The following is a 24,168-nucleotide window of genomic DNA, read 5'->3' as shown; positions in this document are numbered from 1 at the left end:
CTCATTTGCTATTGGGGGTATTCCTCAGTGGCAGCACAAACTAAGATCTGGCTCTATCAGTAGCAGTAAAATAGCTGGTTACTTAGTCAATCAATCAATCTTTATCAATCAATCAATCTTTATTTATATAGCGTCAATTCAAAACAGGCGTTATCTCAAGACACTTTACAAAAGCAGGTAAAGGACCTTACTGTTTGTCTGTTAACATTAACAAAAGAGCAGGTAACAAGACCATGCTCATTGTTATGTTTACAAAAGCAGGTAAAGGACCTTACTTAGTGGCAAGCTGCACATCAGGCCAAAAATGGTCTTGTGTGTTGCCCGACTAACGTAAGTCAGGTGTGTTGTTTTACTTAAAATAAAGCTACAAAGTCCTATATCTTTCAATTATTATCTTTCAATTATTCAAATAATTCAAAAACGTCTTTTTCCATTAATGGTTTATTAATGGTTCATGAATAATGTATCAATGGTTTATAGATGGTTTATTAATGGTTATAAATGGTTTATTAGTAGTTACTTATTGGTTTATTGATGTTTATTAATGGTTTATTAATGGTTAATTAATAGTAACTTGATGGTAGTGGTTACTTGATGGTTTATTAATGGCTAGTGAATGGTTAATTAATGGTTTATAAATGTTTATTAATAGTTAATAGTTTATTAATGGTTTATAAATGGTTTATTAATAGTTTATTGATGGTTTATTAATGGTTTATAAATGTTTAATAATGGTTTATAAATGGTTTATTAATGTCTATAAATGTATATAAATGGTTTATAAATGGTCTATAAATAGTTTATTAATAGTTTATTAATGGCTTATTAATGTTTATAAATGGTTAATTGATGGTTTTTTCATGGTTTATAAATGGTCTATAGTTTATTAATAGTATGTTAATGGTTTATTAATGGTTACTTAATGGTTTATTAATGGCTTATAAATGGTTACGTAATGGTCTTAAAGTTACTTAGTGGTTTATTAATGGTTACTTAATGGTTTATAAATGGTTTATTAATAGTTTCTTAATGTTTAATAATGGTTTATAAATGGTTTATTAATAGTTACTTAATGGTTTATTAATGTTTACTTTATGGGTACTTAATGATTTATTAATGGTTTATTAATGGCTTATTAATGGTTACTTAATGGTTAATTAATGTAACCTGATGGTTTATTAATGGCTAATGAATGGTTAATGAATGTTACTTAATAGTTTATTAATGGTTTATAAATGGTCTATAAATGTTTTATAAATGGTTTATAAATAGTACATAAATGGTTTATAAATGGTTTATTAATCATTTATTAATGATTTATTAATAGTTTATAAATGTTTATTAATGGTCTATAAATGGTTTATTAATGGTTTATAAATGGTTTATTAATGTTTATAAATGGTCTATAAATGGTTTATTAATAGTTTATCAATGGTTCATAAATGGTTTATTAATGGTTTATAAATGTGCTGTTACTTAATGTTACTTAATGTTACGTAATGTTAGTTAATGGTTACTTAATTTACTTAAAAATGAAGAGTTTATATAGGCCTTCTAATTGTTCATTACTGGCTTGTCTTGATTGTTCATCTTTCATAGTGGCTTGATAACTGCTGTTTTCAGGGCCTGTGAGAAGATACCTAAGGAAAGAGACATGTTTACAATTTGTAACAGATCTGGGACCATGACTTGGGAAACTTTTTTTGAAAAAACCTGCTTGCAGAATATCAAGATAGCAGGTAGAGGAATTTAATTGTTGCATAATGTCCTCCAGGTTTTTCTTTTATTATTATTATTTTTAAGGTTGATTTGTTTAAATTGTGTCATGATGTTTAAATTTGTTTTAAATGGACACAGCACATATCCTGAACCTGATGTTGAGTTAATGAATTTTTTTCTGGATTTTTCCAGTAAATAATGTGGGAAATGTATTTCAGGCCCTGGTGGAATGAAATTCTGTTGCTACTGATCCAGGAGGGTTTTTTAGCCTGTCCACAGTAACAAACAGGGCACGAGCATTGTTATTGTTTTTGGTGATGATGTCAGAGAAGAAAGATTGCCTTGCATTCCTCATCTAGTCAGTGAACTCCAGGCGGGGGAGGAGGGAGACAGGGTGATTATTGAGAAAGATGATGATCTAGATTGGGGTTTGAGGGGGAAAGGGCAGTAAGACTTCACAGGTGTTGATGAGGGGTTCGAAGGTGGATGGACACCTCTCCTCTTGGCTCAGATGTCTCTACTCCTTCAGTTCATCCTGAGATGCTGGCAGTTGTGATTCTTGATGATGTCTGTAATTCCTTTACATCGTAAAGTTTTCATCTTAGAGTGTTTTGTCTATCTTTAGAGCTGTTTCCTTTTGTCTCGTGTTCTTGGCAGAGAGAAATGATGGTTGAGGCAGGGAGTAAAATAGGTTAGAGGTGAAGAGTTTCACCCCTGACATGGTCAGACACAAACCATCTGCTTTAAAAAGATGTCTGCGTTCCCAGAAAATGTTAAAATTGTTAATAACATTCATTGAATTGGCATTACATGCAGTTGTAAGCCAGTTATTCCGTGCCAGCCACCTGCTGAATCTCTGCTCTGCTCTTCTGACTGGTAATCACTAAGTAACAATAGGTGCAATTTGTTTCCTTCCTTCCCTTTGTACCTAACACTGAAAGTCATTAAAGTTCAGAAGATTAAGACAAAGGGGATTGCAGTCTTGTGGAATTTCATTTGTGTTCTAAAAATGTTAGTAATCTTGGGCTGCAGATAGTGCTTTAACATGTTCATGTCCTGACACTCTCTGTGTACATTTGTTCAATTTAATAAACACCACCTGGTCTGGTTTTGTTACAGTGCACTTACTTAGTATTTTTAGCCACCGCTGTAGCAGTATCACTGTGAAATCTTTTCTTGAACAGGTTCCAAAATGTGTTGTGTGTGTTTTTCTTCTTCTGTTTTTGGATTTTCCTTCTGATGTTACATCATTTTGGTCCAAATGCCAGAATTCTTCTCAAATCCAATAGTACTTACAGTAGATCATTCTGCTCCCACAGCTTGATGCTAACCGAGTGGGGCTGTGACAGCATATGTGTGGGTTGCAAAACTGGAATGGTAGTGGAACTGGACATCTGTGTGTTCAATGATGCCATTGCAGAAGACTAAACCTCCCCCATCGCTTATCTGAAGGTGAGACAACATATCATCACAGCTCACACTTGCCTGCAGAGAAGTAGGGGCAATGAGAGATGGAATCAATATTAAGTTATTATTGAAGCAGAAATGTCAGTAGTCTAAAGTGTCACTGCCTGAAATGTATCCAATCCTTTTAATTGCAGAACTGAAAAAAAAAAAAAGATTTATCTAACACATTGCTTTGTATAAAGTGTTTTTTAAATATATAATAAACATTATTTTGGCAAAGATTTCAGCTCTTGTAATATGTCTGTAATTCCTTTACATCGTAAAGGATCAATTTCAAGCATAATGTCCCTATCTTGTTTGTATGAGTAGAGTAGCAAAGTGACTGTCTAGATGTATTTTCTCACAGTTACAAACACACACAGATTAACAGGATTCTAGAGGTAGGTCAGTTTATGGAGCCCAGGTGCGTCCGTGATATGTGGATGTGCCAATTTGGCCCAAATTTTCACTGTGACTATTGAACCAGGTGAATTTAACCTGACAGTTCTCTCTATCTCTCTGTAAGTGTGTGTGTGTGTGTGTGTGTGTGTGTGTGTGTGTGTGTGTGTGTGTGTGTGTGTGTGCCAGAGACTAAAAATTGTGCTTGCTTTAACTGCAGAGAAGTATGTGCAATGAAAGAGGGAATCATTATTCAATTATTTATTAAGCAGAAATGTCAGTCGACTAAATGTTTACGTGCCAACATCAAGAATTAGAGGATTTATGGCCCAGCAGGGTCGACTTGATTACTCAGTCAGACAACTGCAGCTGATCCTGCTAGACTCCTCACCAGGGCGAGGAGAGTCTGTCAGATAACAGCTTTTAAAAACCTGCTGCTGGTTAATAAAGCGCTGAATAGTTTAGGGCCAAAATACATTTGTAGCCTCCTGATTAACTACAAACCATCCAGCTTCGCTCAGGTCGTCTGGGGCAGGTCTGCTTTCTGTCCTCAGAGTCACAACTAAACCTGGAGAAGCAGTGTTCACTTTCTATGTAACTGGCTTCTATGTATTATGCAAATAAAGCTTCAATGTAAATCATATGGATTTAAAGTAAACATTTAGTCACATCATGCAATTACAAATCAGTAAACAAAAGACCGTTACACCATCCTTTCTTTTGTGTATCCAAATCTTAATGAACTGTGTCTCCTTCGAACAAAGCACATCCTCATGGGTTAATTAGCTGTTGCAATTTGGAGGCCATTGGGTGCATTGGCATTTATCTAAATTACCTCTTCAGTCTCAAGCAGTTCAATACTGCCCACCACTAACCACAATCTCTGATGCTGACGCACGGGTCATGACCTGCACGGCTGAACTCTGTGACAGCTGTGGTGACATGGCTTTAGGGCATAGACAGATATCTTGCCCTAGGGAATGAATGATATAGCCCTTGTGTTTGTGTCTGTGTGTGTGTCTGTGTGTGTGTGTGTGTCTGTGTGTGTGTGTGTGTGTGTGTGTGTGTGTGTGTGTGTGTGTGTGTGTGTGTGTGTGTACATGTTTGTGTGCCTGCGTTGTGAACATTACATTGTATTTCCAGTACATGGTAAACAAGGGTCAGATTTCGATATTCAAAGCTATATAAATCCAATAGAATATTCATGGGTATAGCTAATGAAGCATGTGAGGATAGTGATTACTTTTTCCCATTGTGTCCGCAAATAATAGCAGTTTGTTATGTGTTCTTTTTCAAGTAGTGTTTGCCATCTTTTAGAAAGATAAAAAAAGAACAACAATCTTAACAAACATATACACAGAGACAAATTTCATCTCTGATGCCATGCCCAGATTTGGAAACTAAAATTGTGCTATTATGTGTATTTATAATATACTTACGGTGTACTGTTCCATATGGAATCTGACCAAATGTTATCCACTATTTATCACTATTTATCAGCTTGACAATGTAAAGTCATAATACAGAGAAAAATTGGGATTTGTTTTACTGAATTTATTTCTGTATAATAAAAATATTAACAAAAGTTGCATGTTTCTTCTTTGCTTGTGAAATAGATATGTCTACATATAATGTGTTTTGATTTAAGGACGTGCAATTTGCAAACTAGACATATAACAGCAAACTTCCTCACTCTCGTTGTAATTCATTCAGGAGTGTATGCTGGTTCACTTTGCTTTGAGGAGTGCTGCATGACTGATGAAGCATCCATCAATTTCCTTAAGATGATTAACCTACACTGAACCTCACTTGCCTCTAATAAACACAGGATGGCGTTTAAAAATCACACACACCTCATCTTTCTTGCGTGTCACAATCTGCTAACAACAGCTGCAATCAACTCTGATTGCTATGGTACATTTTGAATAACTTGTGTTTAAATACAGTCAAACAGAGACAATGGTTGCTTATCATTTTGAGAAAGTGAGTTTGTGGGGCTTGAATGGTATAAAAACAGTGCAACACGGCTGTGGCCTCCTGGGACTATGAGTGTTAGTGCAGCTTGTTCAGTGCATGTACTGTATGCCTATGAGAAAAAAAAGAGAAAAACATTCAAACGGGAATTTGGGCTAATGCACCATGACAAGACAACGTATCTGCAGGCACCTGCTTGTTTTCACTGCACCTACTACTCTCTACTCTAATTTTGCTGTTTGCTCCCTTCTGCTTTTAATGTTGGAGTGTGTGTGAAAATAATGCAAGTGAAAAATACAGCAAAGACATTTTTGGAACATGAATACTTGAAATCTTGGCAGCTGTGAAAGTTTGGGTGAGTCAGTTGCTTAGTCATTGAGACTTGGGTTGGGTTGCTGGTTCAATTCCTAGTGCAGATCAAAGTTTGGAAATTGGTTGCTGCAAGTGCCAGGTCACTTCCTGGGTACTGCTGAGGTGCTCTTGAGCAAGGTACCGAAAAACCTTGGCATGCTCCCTGTGTAGCAGCCATAAATGCATGTCATCAAGTTTATGTATTCTGGGCCCATTTTGTAAATATAGGGAAATATCCCTTGGTAAAAACAGAATAATACACAGAGAACAAGTGACCTCTTTATCTTTTGTTCTCTTCTCATATAAGGTGGGACACAAGACATTTCAAAATGTTCCCTTCAAACAATGTGTGTCTACATATAGAGGGAAAGAGAGAGAAAGGAGAGGAGGAAGAGAGGAAAGTATACGGGCAGCATAAAAGTAATTTACGAGCCAGTGCGGGACAGGCTACCATTTTGTATTTCAGATTATGAACCCCCCTTTTTTCCCTGAACTTCCCCTCAAGGAGTCCTTGGAAATAAGTTACAGCCCACCAAAGTAGGAGAATTAACATATTACGTAAGGATATCAGAATGGGTCCTAGAGCACCAAAGGACAATAAAAACCCACAATATATCATCCCTGGATTGCTTACTACAAAATACTAGGAGAGCCCTATTCATAATGAAGGAATAGTGCATGACGCCCAAATAAAAGTCGATCTACTGGAACAGATTCAATTATTTTAACTAACTGTATTATTCCTTTTGTTTTTAATGTGTTTTTAGGTTTCACTTGTAAAATACATGTTTCATCTCAACATGATCTCCTGGTAAAATAAAGGTTGAAAACTAAAATAACCTCATTCAGTCAAACTATCAATCAATGACCAAAACAGACAGGAAAGTCTACTGAGCAGATCTCTGCCCTGCATTTTTGGGTGACAGCATTTATTCATATATTTACAATTTAATCAGCTGCGCTGTGTGAGCAACTGTTCCTCTGATTTAAGAAGCAGCGTGCTGTCAGGAGCTGTCCTTGGTGCTGATTGGTGGTTTGTAGTGCAGATGAAATTAATAGAGCTGTCCATGGTGCTGAAAGCGTGTCTGGACTGGTGTTGGACACATGGCTGCAGCATCATTTGGGATTCCAAGTGGATCTGTGTGACATTGAGGAACACGTATACACACTCCCCTTCACAAATGCATGTAATGAATTATAAAGTTTATTTTCTGCACTCTTGGTCGAAAAAGTTACAATGAAACAGCCCACACTGTGGTCACTAATTCTTCATCTGATAGTGTGTCAGGACCCCGTTTGCCACCTTTGTGAGCTCCTTCACTGAATTGTGTTAATTGCTATTTCACATTAGTTTTCAGTCATGACAAACAAAAATAAGTTTGCACAGTTACAATAAAATCTAATGCTCAAATCCTCACCGTAATTAAAACGCATTTTATTCAAGTATCACGTGATACACAACGACACTGTGGTTGCCAGCAGTAAAATATAATAACCCCCATTTTTCTACTAGCACTACGTTAAGTATTTTCCTAATTTTCTATGCTCCCCTGCTTCCGCTCGGTGAAACCACGCATGTGTTGATCCGTGCTGCAGCAACGTGCATCAGTTCCTCTCTGACCCCAGCGCTAATCTGCATTCAGACTGAGGCTCCACTGCTTTTCTCGGCTGCTCCGTTTCACTGTAGCTTATTACAGGGGGGGGGCTTCGCCGTCTGAAGCAGTTTTTTAGGGCCCTGCAAGGCTGTCAATTGGGCTACAGACACGCCAAAAGAGAACGAGCGACAACGAAAAACCAAGCTTTCGACTCGCATCGATTCTGTTTGAGCTGATTTCACTCCACCGCACGTCCGCCTCGGGTCTAGATTTGCAGACCCGCCACCGCTAAACGTGCGTAATGTATCGTAGAGAGGAAACACAGTAAATAGACGGACACGTCCATCTGCAATAGAGAGGAAACGAAGATGGTGATGATGGCTTCACCAAATTTAGCCTCCAAAAGCTCGACAGCAATGGCGAAGCCTTCCCTCCCTCTGAAGCTGTTTCTATGGGTGTTTATTGTCGTTAATCTGCCGACAAGGTAAGAAATCTCTGCCCGCTATTTCAACTGGAAACAAGAATATAAGCCTATGTCGGTTCTCTATGGTAGCATTTTCTTATTTCAAGATCGTTTTGCACCGCCTCCCCATCTAATGCTAACACAAGCCTGCTGTTAGTGTGCTCGTGGAAGATTGTTTTTGAATTGAGTCGTTTAGAAACCAAATAATATACATTTGCCAAATATGACGCGCAATTGGGATTCGACAGGGAAGTGTGATGTACAATTGTTCAGGTAGCTCCACGGGCAAATGCATCGCATAACTGGCAGAATTCATGCACATTTTGACACAGGAAACCAAAGCTGACGGACAGCTCCTTAAAACATCAACTATTCTGGTTGTTACGTGATTAAATGTCGAGCGGTTGTTTTTTTTTTCTTCACTGAAACATTTCTGTGACGAAAAAAGCCACACAATCTGCCCTGCCTTAGAAATAGCATAGTGGCAAGCTAATTTGCTGGTAGCTAAAGCTACACATATAGTCTGTGCTAAGCTATCTTTAAGGATCAAGTCTATTCTGAGAGCCCAAGCCTATTTATTCATGTGGCCGAAGTCAAGTATGCAAACAGTCGTGTGCATTACTACTGTGCATGAATAAAGGTATGTTTCATCCCACGTAGTGAAAATTATAATAAAAAAAAAAAAATCAAAATGGCAGACAATCATAAAGAGGATACTAGCTCTGTTTAAAGGCACAATAAGGACAAGAATAACACATATGGACCGATTCTCGTCTTGCACGCGCACGCGCAGGCTACAGAGCTGTCACTGATGCTCGAGCTGTGAGGTGCAGATTTGAGTTTGTTTAGCGATGCTGTTTAGTTGTCCCTGTCAAAACGACATTCCCGAAGCACTAAGATAAGACGAATAGTCAAGAAGAGGACGGATGGTTAGGCTCCTCGTGCCGCTTTCGTCTTGTGCTGCCGGAGGGTGAAAAATGGAGGCAGATAAATCAGACGACGTTCAATCACCGTCTTGCTGATGGCAACAACAGGGCTCCATGCCCAGCCTACATTGTTAGGCCCATGCTATCTGTTAATTGTATGCAGAAGTAGAGCTCACACTATGCCTGAGTAAACACGACTTGTGTCTTTGAACGCAGGCTATGCATTTTAGAAGTTGTGATTGGGTTGTAAAATAAGGAGATGTGTTAGATTTAAAGCAAGCAGCATTTCAGTGCTTCTTAAGTAACCACAACAAAGCTGAATGTTAATCGAATGTAATATCATAACCTACAGAACAGCATCATTTAGGCCGGTGCATTGTCAGCTTGTTTTCAAATAACCCCTTTGTAAGTAAAAGACAACCATTGCTTTGTAAATTGCTTTGGAAGTCTTTGTGATTCATGTATGAGACCTCTTACATAAGCCATCTCTCAAGGCCTGCAGCATGCTTTCAGTAATCTTTGCTACTTCCTGACTCATTGTGACACTTACTATGTGTAGTGATGTCTGCTGTCTATCAACATACATTTCACCCCTGTGCACAGTCCAGTTACTGCTTTACATCACATTTATCAGTGTTTCAGTTTTGCACAACACCCAGTCAACTTCATGTAGGGGGATATTTGGTTGCAAATATTTGGGTAAGTATAGTGCTATCTGTCTAGAAATATAAGCTTTAGATATGTAGGCCCAAAAGCCACTTCTGATGACAGAAGGAAGTGATGTCATAAGGGAGTCTTTCAATTATGGCTAGGGGAACTTTTTTGTTGTTTTCTGTAAGACTGCCTTTTGCAATTTAATCTTTTTTTCCATTTTTAATTTTTTTAGTTCTACAAACAATAATCACATTTGCTGCTAATAATGCAAAAATACTAAATACAACAGTTAGGTGGTGTGTCCATGCAGTTATTACTCACTGTAAATAATATGCCAATTACATGGTACTAGCCAAAAGTAGTACAGTTAGGGCTTGTCACAAAACATAGTTCATCTATGGATGTGAGTAACTACCTGCCCCTTGTCACCCCTTCTTTCAGAAATGTTTTTAAAGCTACAATTAGCTTATTAAAAAAAAAAAATCCAGCAATGGAGCTTTCATATGAAACAACAAAAACAATTTCAGTTTCAGTGAGTAATGTCCACTAACAACCTTTACAAGTAACAGTAAATAAACAGACACCTCACCAACAACATACGCCTACTCAGTTACCTGCAGCTGGCAGCGTATATTATACAACAAAATAATGAAGGGATTACACCTGCTATGGTTGTTTAAACTTGTAAGCGTATTTTATGGAAATGGTCCACGAACTATGTATGAACTTATTTAAAGGAATTAAGATCTGTTGTATTGTTGGTACACACACAGAAACATTTCCTATAGATTCTGTCTGTAACAATCTAACCGGCCATGGGTTCCATTCAATCATACCCGGCCAACATTATTCTAAATGAATGACTTTGTCAATATGGGAAGCCCATTCATTTCTTAGGAGGAAAAAAAAAAATCCATCCTTTGAAATGAGATTCCCATAGTGCATTGGAGTCAATCAAGCCATCACACTATCTGTCTCTTGTCAGCACTTCTAATGGTCTGGAAATGTAACATTTTGACGTACTCTCAATCTGTCATGTATACCATAATGGCTATCATATGTATTTACGGGGCAGAATTTCAATAAGATTCAGTACAGATGCCAATCTTTTTGCTTCCAGTGTTGGTTTCAGTCACTTTGACGTGAGGGTGGAAGATGACAGAACACATTAACGCCTTTTTGCTTATTACTGTCTGTCATGTATGCCCCATGAGGCAATAAAGTCAGTGAATTTAGATCTCTGAGCTAGATCTGGAAAGATTTAGATTAACAACGCTTGCTTTTACTTACTTTAAAAGATTGTTGAGTTATAGTTAAAATAAACCTGACAGAAGGTTATGGCCATCACTGCTGGAGTCTTTCAAAACAGTTTTCAGTATTGGCCATCCTTGCTGTCTTGGCCCTGTTTGTTATCATTCTGGAAAAAAAAAAAAAAATCTGTGGCTAAATATAGTCCTTTTTTTTTTTGACTGCCCTTATTCCAAAAGGGTTCATTATCTTCTATTTAAAGCAAACAAGTAAACAGAAGGTGAATCTAGGAGACATTTAAAACAACTAGCCTTCTGCTGATTTGTTCTCTATGTGGTGAATTACCCTGTACGACTTTAAATGGACTCACTGCAAATATCCCAGTGCACACAAGCTCCGAAAAGGGGTTCAAAGCAGCCCCACTGAAATGCAATCACGCTTCTCTAAAAATTTACAACCCTAAATTGGCCCCTGTTATTACTCTTTCATTAGTCCCGCAATTATGCTGAGTTGACACCATCTAAATGAGTAGTAAATATTTGATGTAGCCGTTGAGGGTTTGTTTACATCATCAAGTTTAACATTTCAGTTATGGCAGTATGGCTCTACTTTCGAATAGTTCCAACTAGTATTGATCATTTTAACGAACTGATCAAATGTTGGACTCATTTGGTCTTAACATGACTTTTGCAATGACTGAGAGTAATACGTTGAATTCCATTGGTAGCTAATCAACATGCTGTTACTTACAGTAGGCTAGACCAAGTGAGCTCTGTAAGTACCTGAGGTCAGGTCAAGGGATAGGCTGGCACAGATTTGCTGAATCATGTATGTGATTCCATGTTGATGACATGGTAATTGTTGGAAAATCTATTGATTAAGCAGAAACACTTTTTTGCATTTTGTGGTGATAGTAGGTGTATTCTAGCTGTACTAATGGTTGTACTTGTTAGAGGAGGATTGCAGCAAAAACAGGCTGTGCACGAGTACTGTAGTGTGTTGTGTTGTTGCCATGGGTGCGGGACCAATTTCATGTTTGTGAATAATGAGCATGTGACTTCATTACAGTCTGGTTCCTTTATTAGCTTCAGTTTAAAACATGCAAAAAAAAATAGCTCAAGGGAAATTGTTGTGGAAGTTAATGGAAGGTACGTGGTTGTTTTCGTTGCTGATCCTGCCACATCTACTCCTCCTAGACTTTCTTTTGAACACGTCGAACTGCAGAGAAGGGGCAGACCTACTTCTGCTTTACAAGAACCCTGAGATCTGTTTAATGATAGGGACAGGTTTCTCACTGCGAAAGAGAAAATGAGGGTGCTTCTTGATCAAAGTGCAAAATGTGAATTGGTTAGAAGGCATGAAACTACGAGATTGTCCTCAATGTGATGAGCTGTGCACACAGCACTTAACTCCAGCACTGTCTCTCATTACATACGCAGCCATGGACATGCATATGCATGACAAACAAACAAAAACACACACAAACACACAAGCACCACACAGCATGCACACCTACACACACACAAGCATGCACAAACAGACTTGTGAACGCGTCTCTGTAGATCTTCAGGTACTAAATTAGCAGGCAAAACATCAGCTCTGCCTGCAGTGGAGAACACATGGCTCTTCCTTTGATGTGCTCGTCTTTGGAGCATTTCCAAGAAGAGGTCCTCTGCAAGATGAATATAGATGGCAACATTGCAGTAACCTCAAAATAGTGCTCTAAATGGTCCTTGAGTTCATAATTCTTACCACTCTCTAACTATCCATTTACCTATGAACTCACCTTACAACGTAACAGTCGACGTCCACCCGTTAATCAAACTATCAATCCATCTATCTGTGTATCCATCCATCTACCCACATACAGTAAGTTCCTTCCCACATGTGTATCTATCTGCCTGCCAATCCTATCAAACCATCCATTCATCTACTGTATTCCTTTATTTACCCAACGATATGTGCATCGAGCTTTGTTCTTACTTACATTCAACTTATCAATCCATGGTCATCCACCAATAAAACCGTTCATCAATCCATCCATTAACCTGTCTTTTCACATCTCTATACAGACATTTACCTACCTACATCTTTTGTTTCTGTCAAGCATCCATCAATCTATCCATCCATCCATTTATCCATCCATCCATTCATCTATTTATCCATCTTTCCATCATCCATCTATTTTGTCTACATGTCACAGGCTGATGCTCCGTAGATATTTTTTTTTTCTTCATAACAACAAGTTTTTCATATCTAAAATGGTCCACCTGAGTAAGACGATTAAGTTTTAATGTTTTAGCCACTCGTGTTCTGGTGGGCACTTATTGGCACTTACTGCAGCCCGAGGCAGAGTGCTGGTCAAAACATTAGTCCTCACACCCAGCCTCAGAACATGAGAAAGCTATCAGGGCTTCTGTCCTTGTGCTTTACCATGGAAACTGTGTCTTATGTTCTCATCATTTCTGATTCTTTATTTTTTTTCATTCAGAGGTACCTTTTTTTTTTCTCTCATTGCTCCACGGCCTCTTTGAAAGCTCACAACTACTTCCAAGGGTGCTTCTTTGTGCTGCATCGTTATGGTAACTAGAGGTGCATAGTTTATCAAGAGCTTTGACAGTTTGAGGGTTTTACAATAATTAAAATGTGACATCTATGTCTTTTTCTCCCCCATCTAGTTGTTACTCTATCCACTTGTCCCTGCCTTGTGTTTGAAGCTCTGTTCAGCAAATTAAATCCCTGTTTTTATTCCAACGGCCGCAAATGTACATTTTCTATTATCAGAGGTGCAAATTGAGTGTCATAAATAAATTAGGTGTGTGACGCACAGTAGCAGGAGATATGAATGTGTGCTTGAATGCACATTCCATTAGATGTATTTAGAAACGGGTCATCACTTATATAAATATAAGCGGAAAACTAGCTTCATCCAAAATAATGTAAACTTACACTGATGAATTTAAGTTAAAGATCATGGCTAATTTATGGGAGAAATGGTGCATTGCATATGTGTATATATTCTTAAGTGCTTTTGACAATAGGCATTTGCAAAAACATACAACTAAAAAGAGGAAGCGCAAAAGTGTATTATATGTCCACTTTGAAAGGGTGGTGGGAAACGGTGGTTCTGTTTGTATGAAAAAGAGCTGCGCTTCCACACAGATACTTTACTTACAAGGTGGTCTAGGCTCGATTGAACTGCTTTGTTGCTTAGTGGGGATCTTTAAATCAAAGTTCTCCACAAAAATCTGAAAGTAATAAATTGTCTGAGGCAAATAAGCATAGATTAAAAGGCATAAATACAATGCACAAACGCAATGTCATTCCAGTCCAGTTCTGGTAAAGTGCAACTTTCTGGCACTTGTTCTCTCGATTTAGTTAATGGCAAAAGAAAAACTTTTGAAAAGTGATCTGGCCTGAGTGTTTTTGTATCTTGTAGTTAAGATAAATGAGCTAAGTGGTGCTTCGAAGGCTCATGTTTAGCCAAGATTTACCGACAAGATAATCTTCCTTTCCTACACTCGTGTATATCACTCTGCTTTTTGCATAGATTTTGCTTCCCCTGAACAGTTAAAAGTAATCCATCTTACTCGAGCTGCCTTAATGATTCTCTATGATAGTATTATGTAAGCCATAGAACAAATTGAGGATATAGTTCCATCTTGCCCTATCGTTATCTCGTGACATCCTTTGTTGTTGTTTTCAGAAAAGTCCTGACACACTTTTTTCGAGTCCAGAATGGAGATTATAACCCCACACACAGATTGTGTCAGAAATTGCTCCCTCAGTAAATCAATGACGCACAGAAAGGGCCAATGGCAGTACGAACTTCCTCTCTTTGAACATTCTCCTAGCATGCATACAAGCGTCATCCAATAACATACGTCAAGTTTCGATTCACCTTTGAGAAATGAAAAGGGGAGGTGTTGTAAATAAAACTAAATCTTCACTTTGATTATTTAACTGACCAGGATCGTACGTCTCTCTGGAAAAGCAGGAAGTAACATTTACACCGTCATCTTGGTATTTGCAGTCTGGGGCTCCTGAGACATCGTTATGGTTTTTTTTTTTTTTTTTAGATGTAGAGGTTTGAGGGAAGATACACTTCCACCAATTAAAACCAACAACTTTAAAAATATCACAGACTGATTTCCACATCAACGTCCTCCACTTTGCAGTCAATTCATTATTTCTTTTAAGTTCCTCATGTTAAAATGACTGGAAAGCTTTAGCTGGTAAAAGATGATCTTTGTGGAAGCGACCATACAGTTCGGCCTGGCAGCAAAACCATGAACTATAATATTCTTCATGTGTTTACATTGCCTTTGTCACGTTGATGAACATAGCAGAAGAAACTTAAAATGAAACTGTTGGATACTAACGTCCAACACTGAAAGAGTGACGTACTCAGTTAGTGCTCATCACAAGAATAGAATACCAGGATGTTCGACACAATCACATCAAAGAGTTTTCCAGGGAGTTGCTGTGACTTTTGACTTTAACATTATTGAATTATTATATTTCAGACATTAAAAATAAGATAAGTTAAGTCCTTAAAGTTCAACCCTTTTTATCTCAGTTTCACATTTAGCATCACAGAGCACATTTTCTGCTTTATGCAATGGGTGTAAATATTGCATGTTTTTAAAAAAATACAATTAAGCCTTTGGTGAGAACACAGTGCTCTAAATGGTCCTTTGAGATGTTGATTTAGTTGAGCAAAGCTAATTATAGACGCATGTTTACAAAAGGTTCCTGTATCGATGGCAGTCGACTTTACAGCCAGATTTAATCAAGAACATGCGTCACAAACATTCCTTCTGAATGTCCATCGGTTCATTTATTCTTCATTATGATCATGCGGACGTCACTTTCATCCGTTGTCTTTCATTAAACTATTTCGGAATGAAAGGGAAAATATGGTACATTTCAACCCATCACTGTGCAGCAGCCATGTTGAGGTGATGAAAAACCTTGGAAATGTTCCCGAGCTCATCATCTGACCTTGGGTTGAAATCTTCAAAACAACCTTACTCTCTCTCTGTCTCTAAAATAATTCTCTGCGGAGAAGGAGTAGCACAGTACGAGAGACACAGCGTGCGCTTCTGAAAAGAAATGATTGATTTCATGTTTTCCTTCCTCTTCTCCCCGCAGCTCCTTCCAGACCGATGATGACGACGAGGTGGCTAACAAGACGTGGGTGCTGACTCCAAAAGTGTACGAGAGTGATGTCACGCATATCCTCAACAGCTTACTAGATGGATACGACAACAAACTCAGACCTGACATCGGAGGTGGGCACTTTTTTTTTTTTTTTTTTTCAGTTGGTCAGTTTAGAAATAACTGACAGAAATAAAGACAAATATACTTCCATGTTTATAGGTCAAATCAAACATATGCTTAAGTGACAGACAAGGTTACAGCCAGGCCATCTTCCCGTATAATGTGCATCTGTTGATGCTGCTTGTTATTCCTTTAAAGAGATCATCTATAGCACAGCAATGATGTGGAGCCCTACACACTAACCCGAAAATAGACAACCATTCATCACCTTAATATAGCCATCGTGGTCAGAGTTGTCACTACAATCTGACTCAAGAGAATCTTTTTTGTAGAAGTAACTTCTCCTTTTCCGTTGCCAGAATCAAGCCACTTTAGTGCACCTGAAAGCACTTTTGGAAAGTCAGAGGAAACACTTGGACCCTTAAACACACATTGTCAGACTTTATGTATACACACACACACACACACAAACCCACTGCCAAGACGAGTTCTCTTAATTGAAGAAAAAAGAAGCGTCAGCATCAAAGCAGCTCTGTGTTTACTATTGGTGATGACATCGGTCTTTTTGTCGTTGCTCATGGGGTTTAAAATAAGTTCATATGCTCAAGATCTTCACCTCAACAAGAAGAGAGGATTTAACAACAAATGGAAATGGCGATGACTGAAGTAAACTGGGTTTGAATCAAGGATCTGTTCATCATTAGTGTTGAAATGTTTTCCTTTGTAAAATCATGATAATCTATTCATCACTCAACACTAGCCTTAAGATTCAAATGTCAACACAGTATTTTTAATGAGCATCACAGACATTTGGAATCAGGCAGGAAGCAGAAAGTCACACTGCACTGATAAATACAATAAGGTGTAGGCTTTACCTTTTCTGCTGAATCTGGTCGATGGCAAAGAGTATCAACTGTAGCTTGTAATAACATTAAAGCTGTTTAAGCTTCCCAAAAACAAACTGAAAACGTGTCAGATTGTAGTTACTGGAAACACGTTTGTTTAAAGGGGACATATTGTGAAAAATCCACTTTTACAATGTTTTTGAACATTTATGTTATGTCTATTGACCCACAAAATGTGTCCTTTGTTTGTGGAATGCATAAGTCTTAGAGTCAAGTGGTCCGTTTAAGATTTTCTCAGTTTGTGACATCACAAGTTGGATTCTGGTAAGAAAATCCCCTCCCCCGGTATCTCCACCCATGGACTCCACCTTCAGCCTAGAGCAAAACTTTTGTGCTGGTCCGCCATTTTTATTCTCGCTAGCAAAGGAGCGATGTCTTCCGGGAAAACTCAGGGGGGGTCTCATTGTATTTAAAGAGACATACACCGAAACGAAGCGTTCTGAGAGAGCTGGTTTCTACCTGGTCACAAATCTCCTCTGGTGCTTGATTCATGATATATTTGGACCAAAGCACAGCACAGATGTTTAATTTAGACCACAGGGGACTGTTTGAAAAGGTGGGAAAGGGGTATAATATGTCCCCTTTAAATATTTCAAAACTGAATCCATAGTAGGAGGTTTAAAGAATCCGAGGCCCGCCTGATAGGTTTTTATTTCAGTGTGGTCAAGTAGTTAATAACTACCATTTAAGTCATCCTTTATTTGTGTAAATCTGCTTAACTGTTACTATTGAAGGCAGAGGAATACATCAGGACTTTAAAGACAAGGCTTCAAACCGACTTATGACTTTGAACTAGGCCTCCCCAAGTGCTAGCTAGTAATAATGTTAGTCCTTCTCACCTGATACATTTTTTCAACGTCTCTGCTGCAAATTGCAAAATGATAAGAAATAATGACTTTTTAATGGCATGAAATGAAAATGGTCTTCCAGCTGGAGCCCTATTGCCTGCTCATACTCACTGCATTATACTCTTGGGTTGTAGAAACTGAACCCAGAGAGGCTTTCATATGCACAGGATTCACAGTGTATTATTACTGCCTGCTGGGCAAAACAGTGTCCTTGTGTGTCTGTCTGTGTCCGTTCGATGCATTATTGTTGCGTTCTGACTGACTTATAAGTGTGTGTTTATGAACATGCATGCTTTATGGCCTTGATAGCTGTCCATCATTGTCCTGCTAAAAGCCTTGTCTTGCTGATGTGAGAGGTACAAGAAGCTTACTCCCTTCACTTTGACAGACAGCAGCTGGGCAGGCCTGGCTTGTCTACACAAGTGCACATACATCCTAAAGCCTGTCACGTCCATCTGCAGGGGCAGAACAGGGAGATATTCAGTACCCTTGAAAACTTGATTCATGGGCAGTATTGTATTGGGAACTGGCTATATTCTGGATGTGTCACACACTGCTAAGGAACAGTGAAGATATGGTACTCTCTAGGCTGGCAGTAGATTGCTTCTTTCGTCACTTTCGGGGTCCTGACTAGCGCTGCATTAATACTGCAAATGGCAAGGCGACGGTGAGAAGATGGTCCCATTTTAATCCTGCAATGTCACAGGGTTACAATCGAGCCATTTTCCTTCACATTTTGCCTCAAGTTAGTCCTATATATTGTAAAGGAGTACAAAAACCTAAAGTGGGAAACAAAGTGAAATAAACAACCTGCAAACAAACCAATAGTCACAAAGTGCTCCTTAGAACAACATCTGCAAAAAACAAGTATTGAAACTATAACATTCTTTGCATTTGCTGGTTATTTTATTTAATGTTAAAATACTTGTTGTTGTTTTTTGACTGAATTCCAATTAGGTCTTGATGCTTTGGAGCCAGACTGTCTTTTTGCATTTTCTTACAATTAGAATGTGGTTTGGGTCTTTGTCAATGCTCTTTGCTGTAAAAAAGAGTAAATGTACAACTTCATCAGCAGCTCCATCAGCCCCTAGTGCAATACAAAAAAAAAACAACTGTTCACTAGCTCCCAAACCACAAATATTGCAAATCACTAGAACTGGGGGAAAAAAAACATCTAGCCTGAGGATCCACTGCAGGGGATTGACCTCATGCAGCTGAAGATAATGACTAATAAATAGACCGCAGTGATGGCACAAGATGAAAGCAGATGAGTGAACCTGTAACACTCAGTGTCTTTAATGTTTTTTTTTATCCCCACATATACTGATCACGTTTCATGAAGGGCATCGTCTGTCTTCTTAAGGCTTCAGAAGAGGGTTGTGCTATAAATTCAAGAGCAGCTCAGATCTGCTTTGAGGTGCAGCTTTCTACCCAGAGAGCTGCCGCGTCGCTGGGCGGCCGGCTGCCACCGTCTTAACCATCATCTTCAAACGCGCTATGATCTCGCTCTCTCTCTCTCTCTCTCTCTCTCTCTCTCTCAGCGCTGGTCTTCCAGCTGCTGCCGAGTTACACAGCTACAGAGGGGTTATAATTAGCTGGCTATACTGTCATCTGATCCACCAACCAATCAACCTAGTAACCACACCAATGCGGAGAGAGAAGTTTCTCTTCCACTCCTCAGAGCGTTGAAACGTCGTGGATTTAGATTCTTTGCCGATTGTGCCACTGTCTCCCTTTGAAGTCCATTGTGATGCTCATTTAATTTTAATACCCCTTGAGTCTACTGTATGTCTGAAATCCAAGCAAATGGGACAGAGACAGAGAGAGAGAGGGAGGAAGAGAAGAGGGGGGCAGGGAATCAGAAAACCCTTAAGTGTTAAGCTACAGAACATCCATGGCGTTGATCAAGGTTATTGCCTTCCAACGAATGAATGCATTGTTTCAAAGCCCTCAGAGATGTGAAACATAGCACAAGGACATACATTCATTCCAAAAGAGTTAATGTATTCACAATGTTAGGTGATGCATATGGTTTTAGTCTACAAGCTGATTAAACCAGGTTTTTAGTAGGGTGCCAGCATGGACGGCTTTGTTGGCATCTTAAATAGTGTCTTTGAGAGCCAATGAGAATTTTGCAGAGCCACTTTATGTTCACTGGCATGTACCAACTAAATATTTCTTTGGACTCTTCTTGTGCATTTATGAAACACATCCACCTTCCACTTGGCTGCAAATACGACACAAAATGTGTTTTTATGCCACGTCCAGAACTTGATATGTGATTTGATTTCTAGTCCAGGATTACTTAATTTGTACCAATGAAAAAACACGTACCAGAATTCACAACCACTCACTGATACATGGTCAAAAGCAATAAATAGCTTCCGAGAAAGAAAGAAAAGAAAGAAAGACCACTGTATATGTGCTTGTGTGAATGTGTGCGCTGTGTGTGTTCATGCATTTAAAGTGTGTGTAGGGTTACAGTTGTGATGCACATACATGCATGCCTTTGGGTAACATCAAAAATTAATGCAAACCTGCATTCACTCTTACTGTCCATCTCTTGCTCCCCCTATAGCTCCCATACTAAGCTTGCCAGACCTGACAATCACTTGTCATGTAATGGACATTCGCCATGAATTCCGTGATTTAGCCCAAGTCTTTCAATAATCGCCATGAAAAAGTTAAAAAGTTTAAAAAAAAAATCAAATTTTTTCTGCATACATTTCCTCAATCCAATGGTCTTGAGTCATAAAGAAAAGATGGTTTCCAAAGTACCCGCGGCTCCAGTGTGAAGTGTTTTATTTATTGGTGGACTGTTTTGGGCTCAATATCATTGTTATCCCTCCTTAAATCTTTGAAGACGGAAGTTCTGCGTGCGTCTCTGTGGGAGTGCCAAGCCTCAGCAAGTTGTTGAGAAAAGAGAGTATCTATTTGGCCATAAAGAGGAGTCCGCGTAGACGAGAGAGAAAAAAAGAAAGAAGAAGAAGCACAGATCGGATGTTGCAGAAGAAACACAAGTGTCTTGGTAAATGGGTCAGGAGTTTGGTTCGTGAATAAAGACGGGCTGTGAGGTTCTCTGTCATCGACAGGAAGCTTGAATAAAGACGAAAATGCCTCCTTAGGCTCTGATCTAATCTGCTAGCCTACAACACTGTTTTTTATATTTCATTAGCTCTATCTGATGTATTTAAGGAGTGGTGAAATCCTGTTACAGAAGTTGGCTCATTTAGACTTCAGCAAATTACAGCTGATAATGCTCAAATTGAGTGGATGTCTTGGCTTACAATAAGGTAAAAAAAAATAAAAAAATCAATAAAACTCCCTTGTTATGCCTGTGTTGCAAACCAAGCTGCAGCAACCAATCACAAAACCTAAAACGGAATTACAAACACTGTCAGTCATTTACAACATCAATAAGTAATTCAAGAAATTTTACTAGAATAAGCAAGACTCATGCCTGGATTCATATCTCAATCAGTTTTTTTCACATTCGTTTATGATACAGTGTTCATCAATTGTCACAATATCATATATAGTGATTGGTAAAACAAATTAAGCTCTTTGCATGTAGCCCTTTTAGAATTTGTATGTTTTTTAAGGATGTGTTTGTTTTTACATTATTGGCATTATTTGATCACTGTTTCTGTGGGGGGGTTTTTTTGGGCCTGTTGTTTGAAAGAACATGTTGTCGTCGTATATGTGTTGATTCTGATACTCCGATATCTGTCTGTTATTTTTTTCCCTCTGTAAAAGACTTGAAACTTTTTTTTCCTGGATTGCCATGAATCCCACCTTACTCTCTGGTGTGTGAAATAAGTTTTACAACCCGCGAGATCATTTCCCTCCCTTTTTTCCGTCCGCCATAATAATGACATTGGCAAAACTGATAAACAACTTCTTATAAGTTGTTTTCCAACTGTTCGTCTTTCTCATTGTTTTTTTTCTTGTGCTTCTTTACAGTCAAACCCACAGTGATCCACACGGATATGTTTGTCAACAGCATCGGGCCAGTAAATGCCATCAATATGGTGAGTGATACGAAATCCATCATTGTTATTAATAATAAGGCAAAAATTGCTAAAGAAAGATAACTTTATAAATGTGTTTTATTCAATTTTCATTTATCCTCGGTGAGGTGATTGTACAATGATCCGGAGAACTGCTGGAGCTGGCAGGGACTTAGCGTCCTGTTCAAGTACACTTCAGCAGGGCAGAAGCTTGCTGTCATGGCAGATTGGTTGGTCCACGTAATCACTGTAGTGCCCCACTGCCCTTGTAGTGTGGCAACACTTGAGTGTCAATCAGCTGCTTAAGTACTGCGCCGAGCTTTGCACCTCTGGGCGCTCAGGTGGTCCATTCAATGCAGTGTTTTCCTGCAGCTAATTCTCCAGTTGAGGTGGCAGCTGGCTTGTCAGCAAGGGTGGGGGTGGTAATTAAAAACAAAAACACAAAATGTACTCGAGTGACATAAACCCCCCCATCCCGGAAAAAAAAAAAAAAAAAAAGTTAGACAAACCTGAACACCTTTTTAAAAATCTCAGTACAACTGTGCTGTCTGTAATATGGAAAGCTGCATCACTCCAATGACAATATCTGTAACCAAGCCAAGAGGGAAGTAACTGATGTCAGAGCGCACGCAGTAACTATAAAGTGCTGCAGGAAACACTGCAATGCATATAGCTTGCATACAACCACTCATAGTTCAAAATAATTTTATCTAACAGTTCGTCAGTTGTTTAAAAAAAAAAAAAAAATATATATATATATATATATATATATATATATATATATATATATATATATATATATCAGACCAGATCTCCAAGCAGCATATTTGCAAAGGCTGCGTGTGTTGGCAAACACAGAGATGTTCTCACTTTGTTGTGGCCAAGGATTGAATCAGCTAAAATTGGAGGCGTTACCTGTTTTGAGTTTGACTTTTTTCATTTGTTCAAATAAATGATCCAGTTTTTTGGGGATTTTCTATCGGTCGAGTTTAAAGGGAGGTTTTTTTGTGGGCTTTGGACTCTTTCCTGTACGTTGTTACGGTTAACGCAACACATTACAACAGCCACAAACATGTTGTGAAAAGAATCAATGTTGATGGAATCCACGCGCCGTCTTCCTCCTCACGTCATCACAAAGCAAACTCTTTATTTGAACAGCTTCTAGCTGTTATGCTGCGGTGAAAGACATTTACAAACACGCGTTTGACGTCTCGCATTGATCGTCGAATTTCTTTATGAGCCAGTCGAGCCAAGTCCGTAACGAATAAGACATCCTACTTAACTTAAGAAATCCACATTTATTGCAGCCAGTATGAGTGGGAGAACTGGATATGTTGACAGGAACAGCTTCCAAATCTCAATCCACTGTCTTCCTATTAAAATAACAATTGGAGAGTTGAAAATATTGTGCGTTCTGGATTTCAGCGGTGGAGAGCGACTGGCTAATTTTGTTATTTCTTAACTCTTGCTTATTTGTTGCTCTACTTCACAGAACTGAGGAAAAAAAAGCTACGAAATGAAGTCTGTTAAACTGCAGCGACATCCGAAACAGGCGGGAATAGGAATAGGTCATCCTGGAGTGCGGAGCGAAGAAAGCTTGAAGGATTGAAAGGGGGATTCGAGAACTCTCGCATCAGCCCGTTAAACGTGTCGTTGTTTTCCGTTGCATATTCCCGCTGCGAACCCGCTTCGATTGTAATGCTGCAGTGCAGTCTGCTCTCCGCGGCGGTGGTGGTGGTGGTGGCATTCCATTTCACGAAGTCTTAAGGCTGGTTCACACGGCAGGATTTTAAAATTGTCGGCCGATTTCCCAAACTTTAGAGACCACACACACATGGCGATAAATAATCGGAGGTTTTACAGTTTTGGTCGTACAGTGTGTGGTGTGCGGCCACACGGCAACATCAACACACCACACACAAACCGATTTCACTCGCGAACGTCCCCCCGATCAGACGGGAAATCTCGCAAAACCTCTCGAGATCAAACGTGATTCCAGAGTCAACAAACGGACGAAGAGGACGTCATAGGGATCGTTTGTGCTGTTTTTATCTGAAAAACACGTTTTAAAAAGAGGCGTCGGTCAAAGGAGTGGAGACAACGGGAGCATGAGCTGTACTTGCTACATGTTGATATGGAGGTGAGTAGATGTTGTTTTGCTCCCGGTGTTTTCGCTACTACGTCACCTCGCTTTCTGATTGGCTACGCGTCACATTCGACAGGCTCGTGCTCGTTTTCTCCTCGGGGGAAACACCACACATGATGAGAGATCGGGCCAAAACAATCCAACATGTTCAATATCCCCGATTTGAGATCGGAGCGGTCCCGACATTCTTCCGACCAGACG

General features: G+C 38.9%; 1 protein-coding gene across 4 annotated transcripts in view; it reads left to right on the top strand.

The window, feature by feature from the left end:
- Positions 1-7,460: 7,460 nt before the first annotated feature.
- Positions 7,461-24,168, top strand: part of gabrg2 (gamma-aminobutyric acid type A receptor subunit gamma2) — a 48,780-nt gene continuing 32,072 nt past the window's right edge. For all 4 annotated transcript variants that reach the window (XM_079355058.1, XM_079355057.1, XM_079355056.1 and 1 more), the window contains exons 1-3: positions 7,461-7,968; positions 15,930-16,069; positions 21,775-21,842. In XM_079355058.1, the coding sequence (XP_079211184.1) occupies positions 7,853-7,968; positions 15,930-16,069; positions 21,775-21,842 (324 nt within the window). In that variant the 5' untranslated portion in view covers positions 7,461-7,852. The remainder of the gene's footprint in view (positions 7,969-15,929; positions 16,070-21,774; positions 21,843-24,168) is intronic.

The sequence above is a fragment of the Symphodus melops genome, assembly GCF_947650265.1.
Source record: "Symphodus melops genome assembly, chromosome: 11".
NCBI lineage: Eukaryota > Metazoa > Chordata > Actinopteri > Labriformes > Labridae > Symphodus > Symphodus melops.
This window is presented reverse-complemented; position numbering and strand designations above follow the sequence as displayed.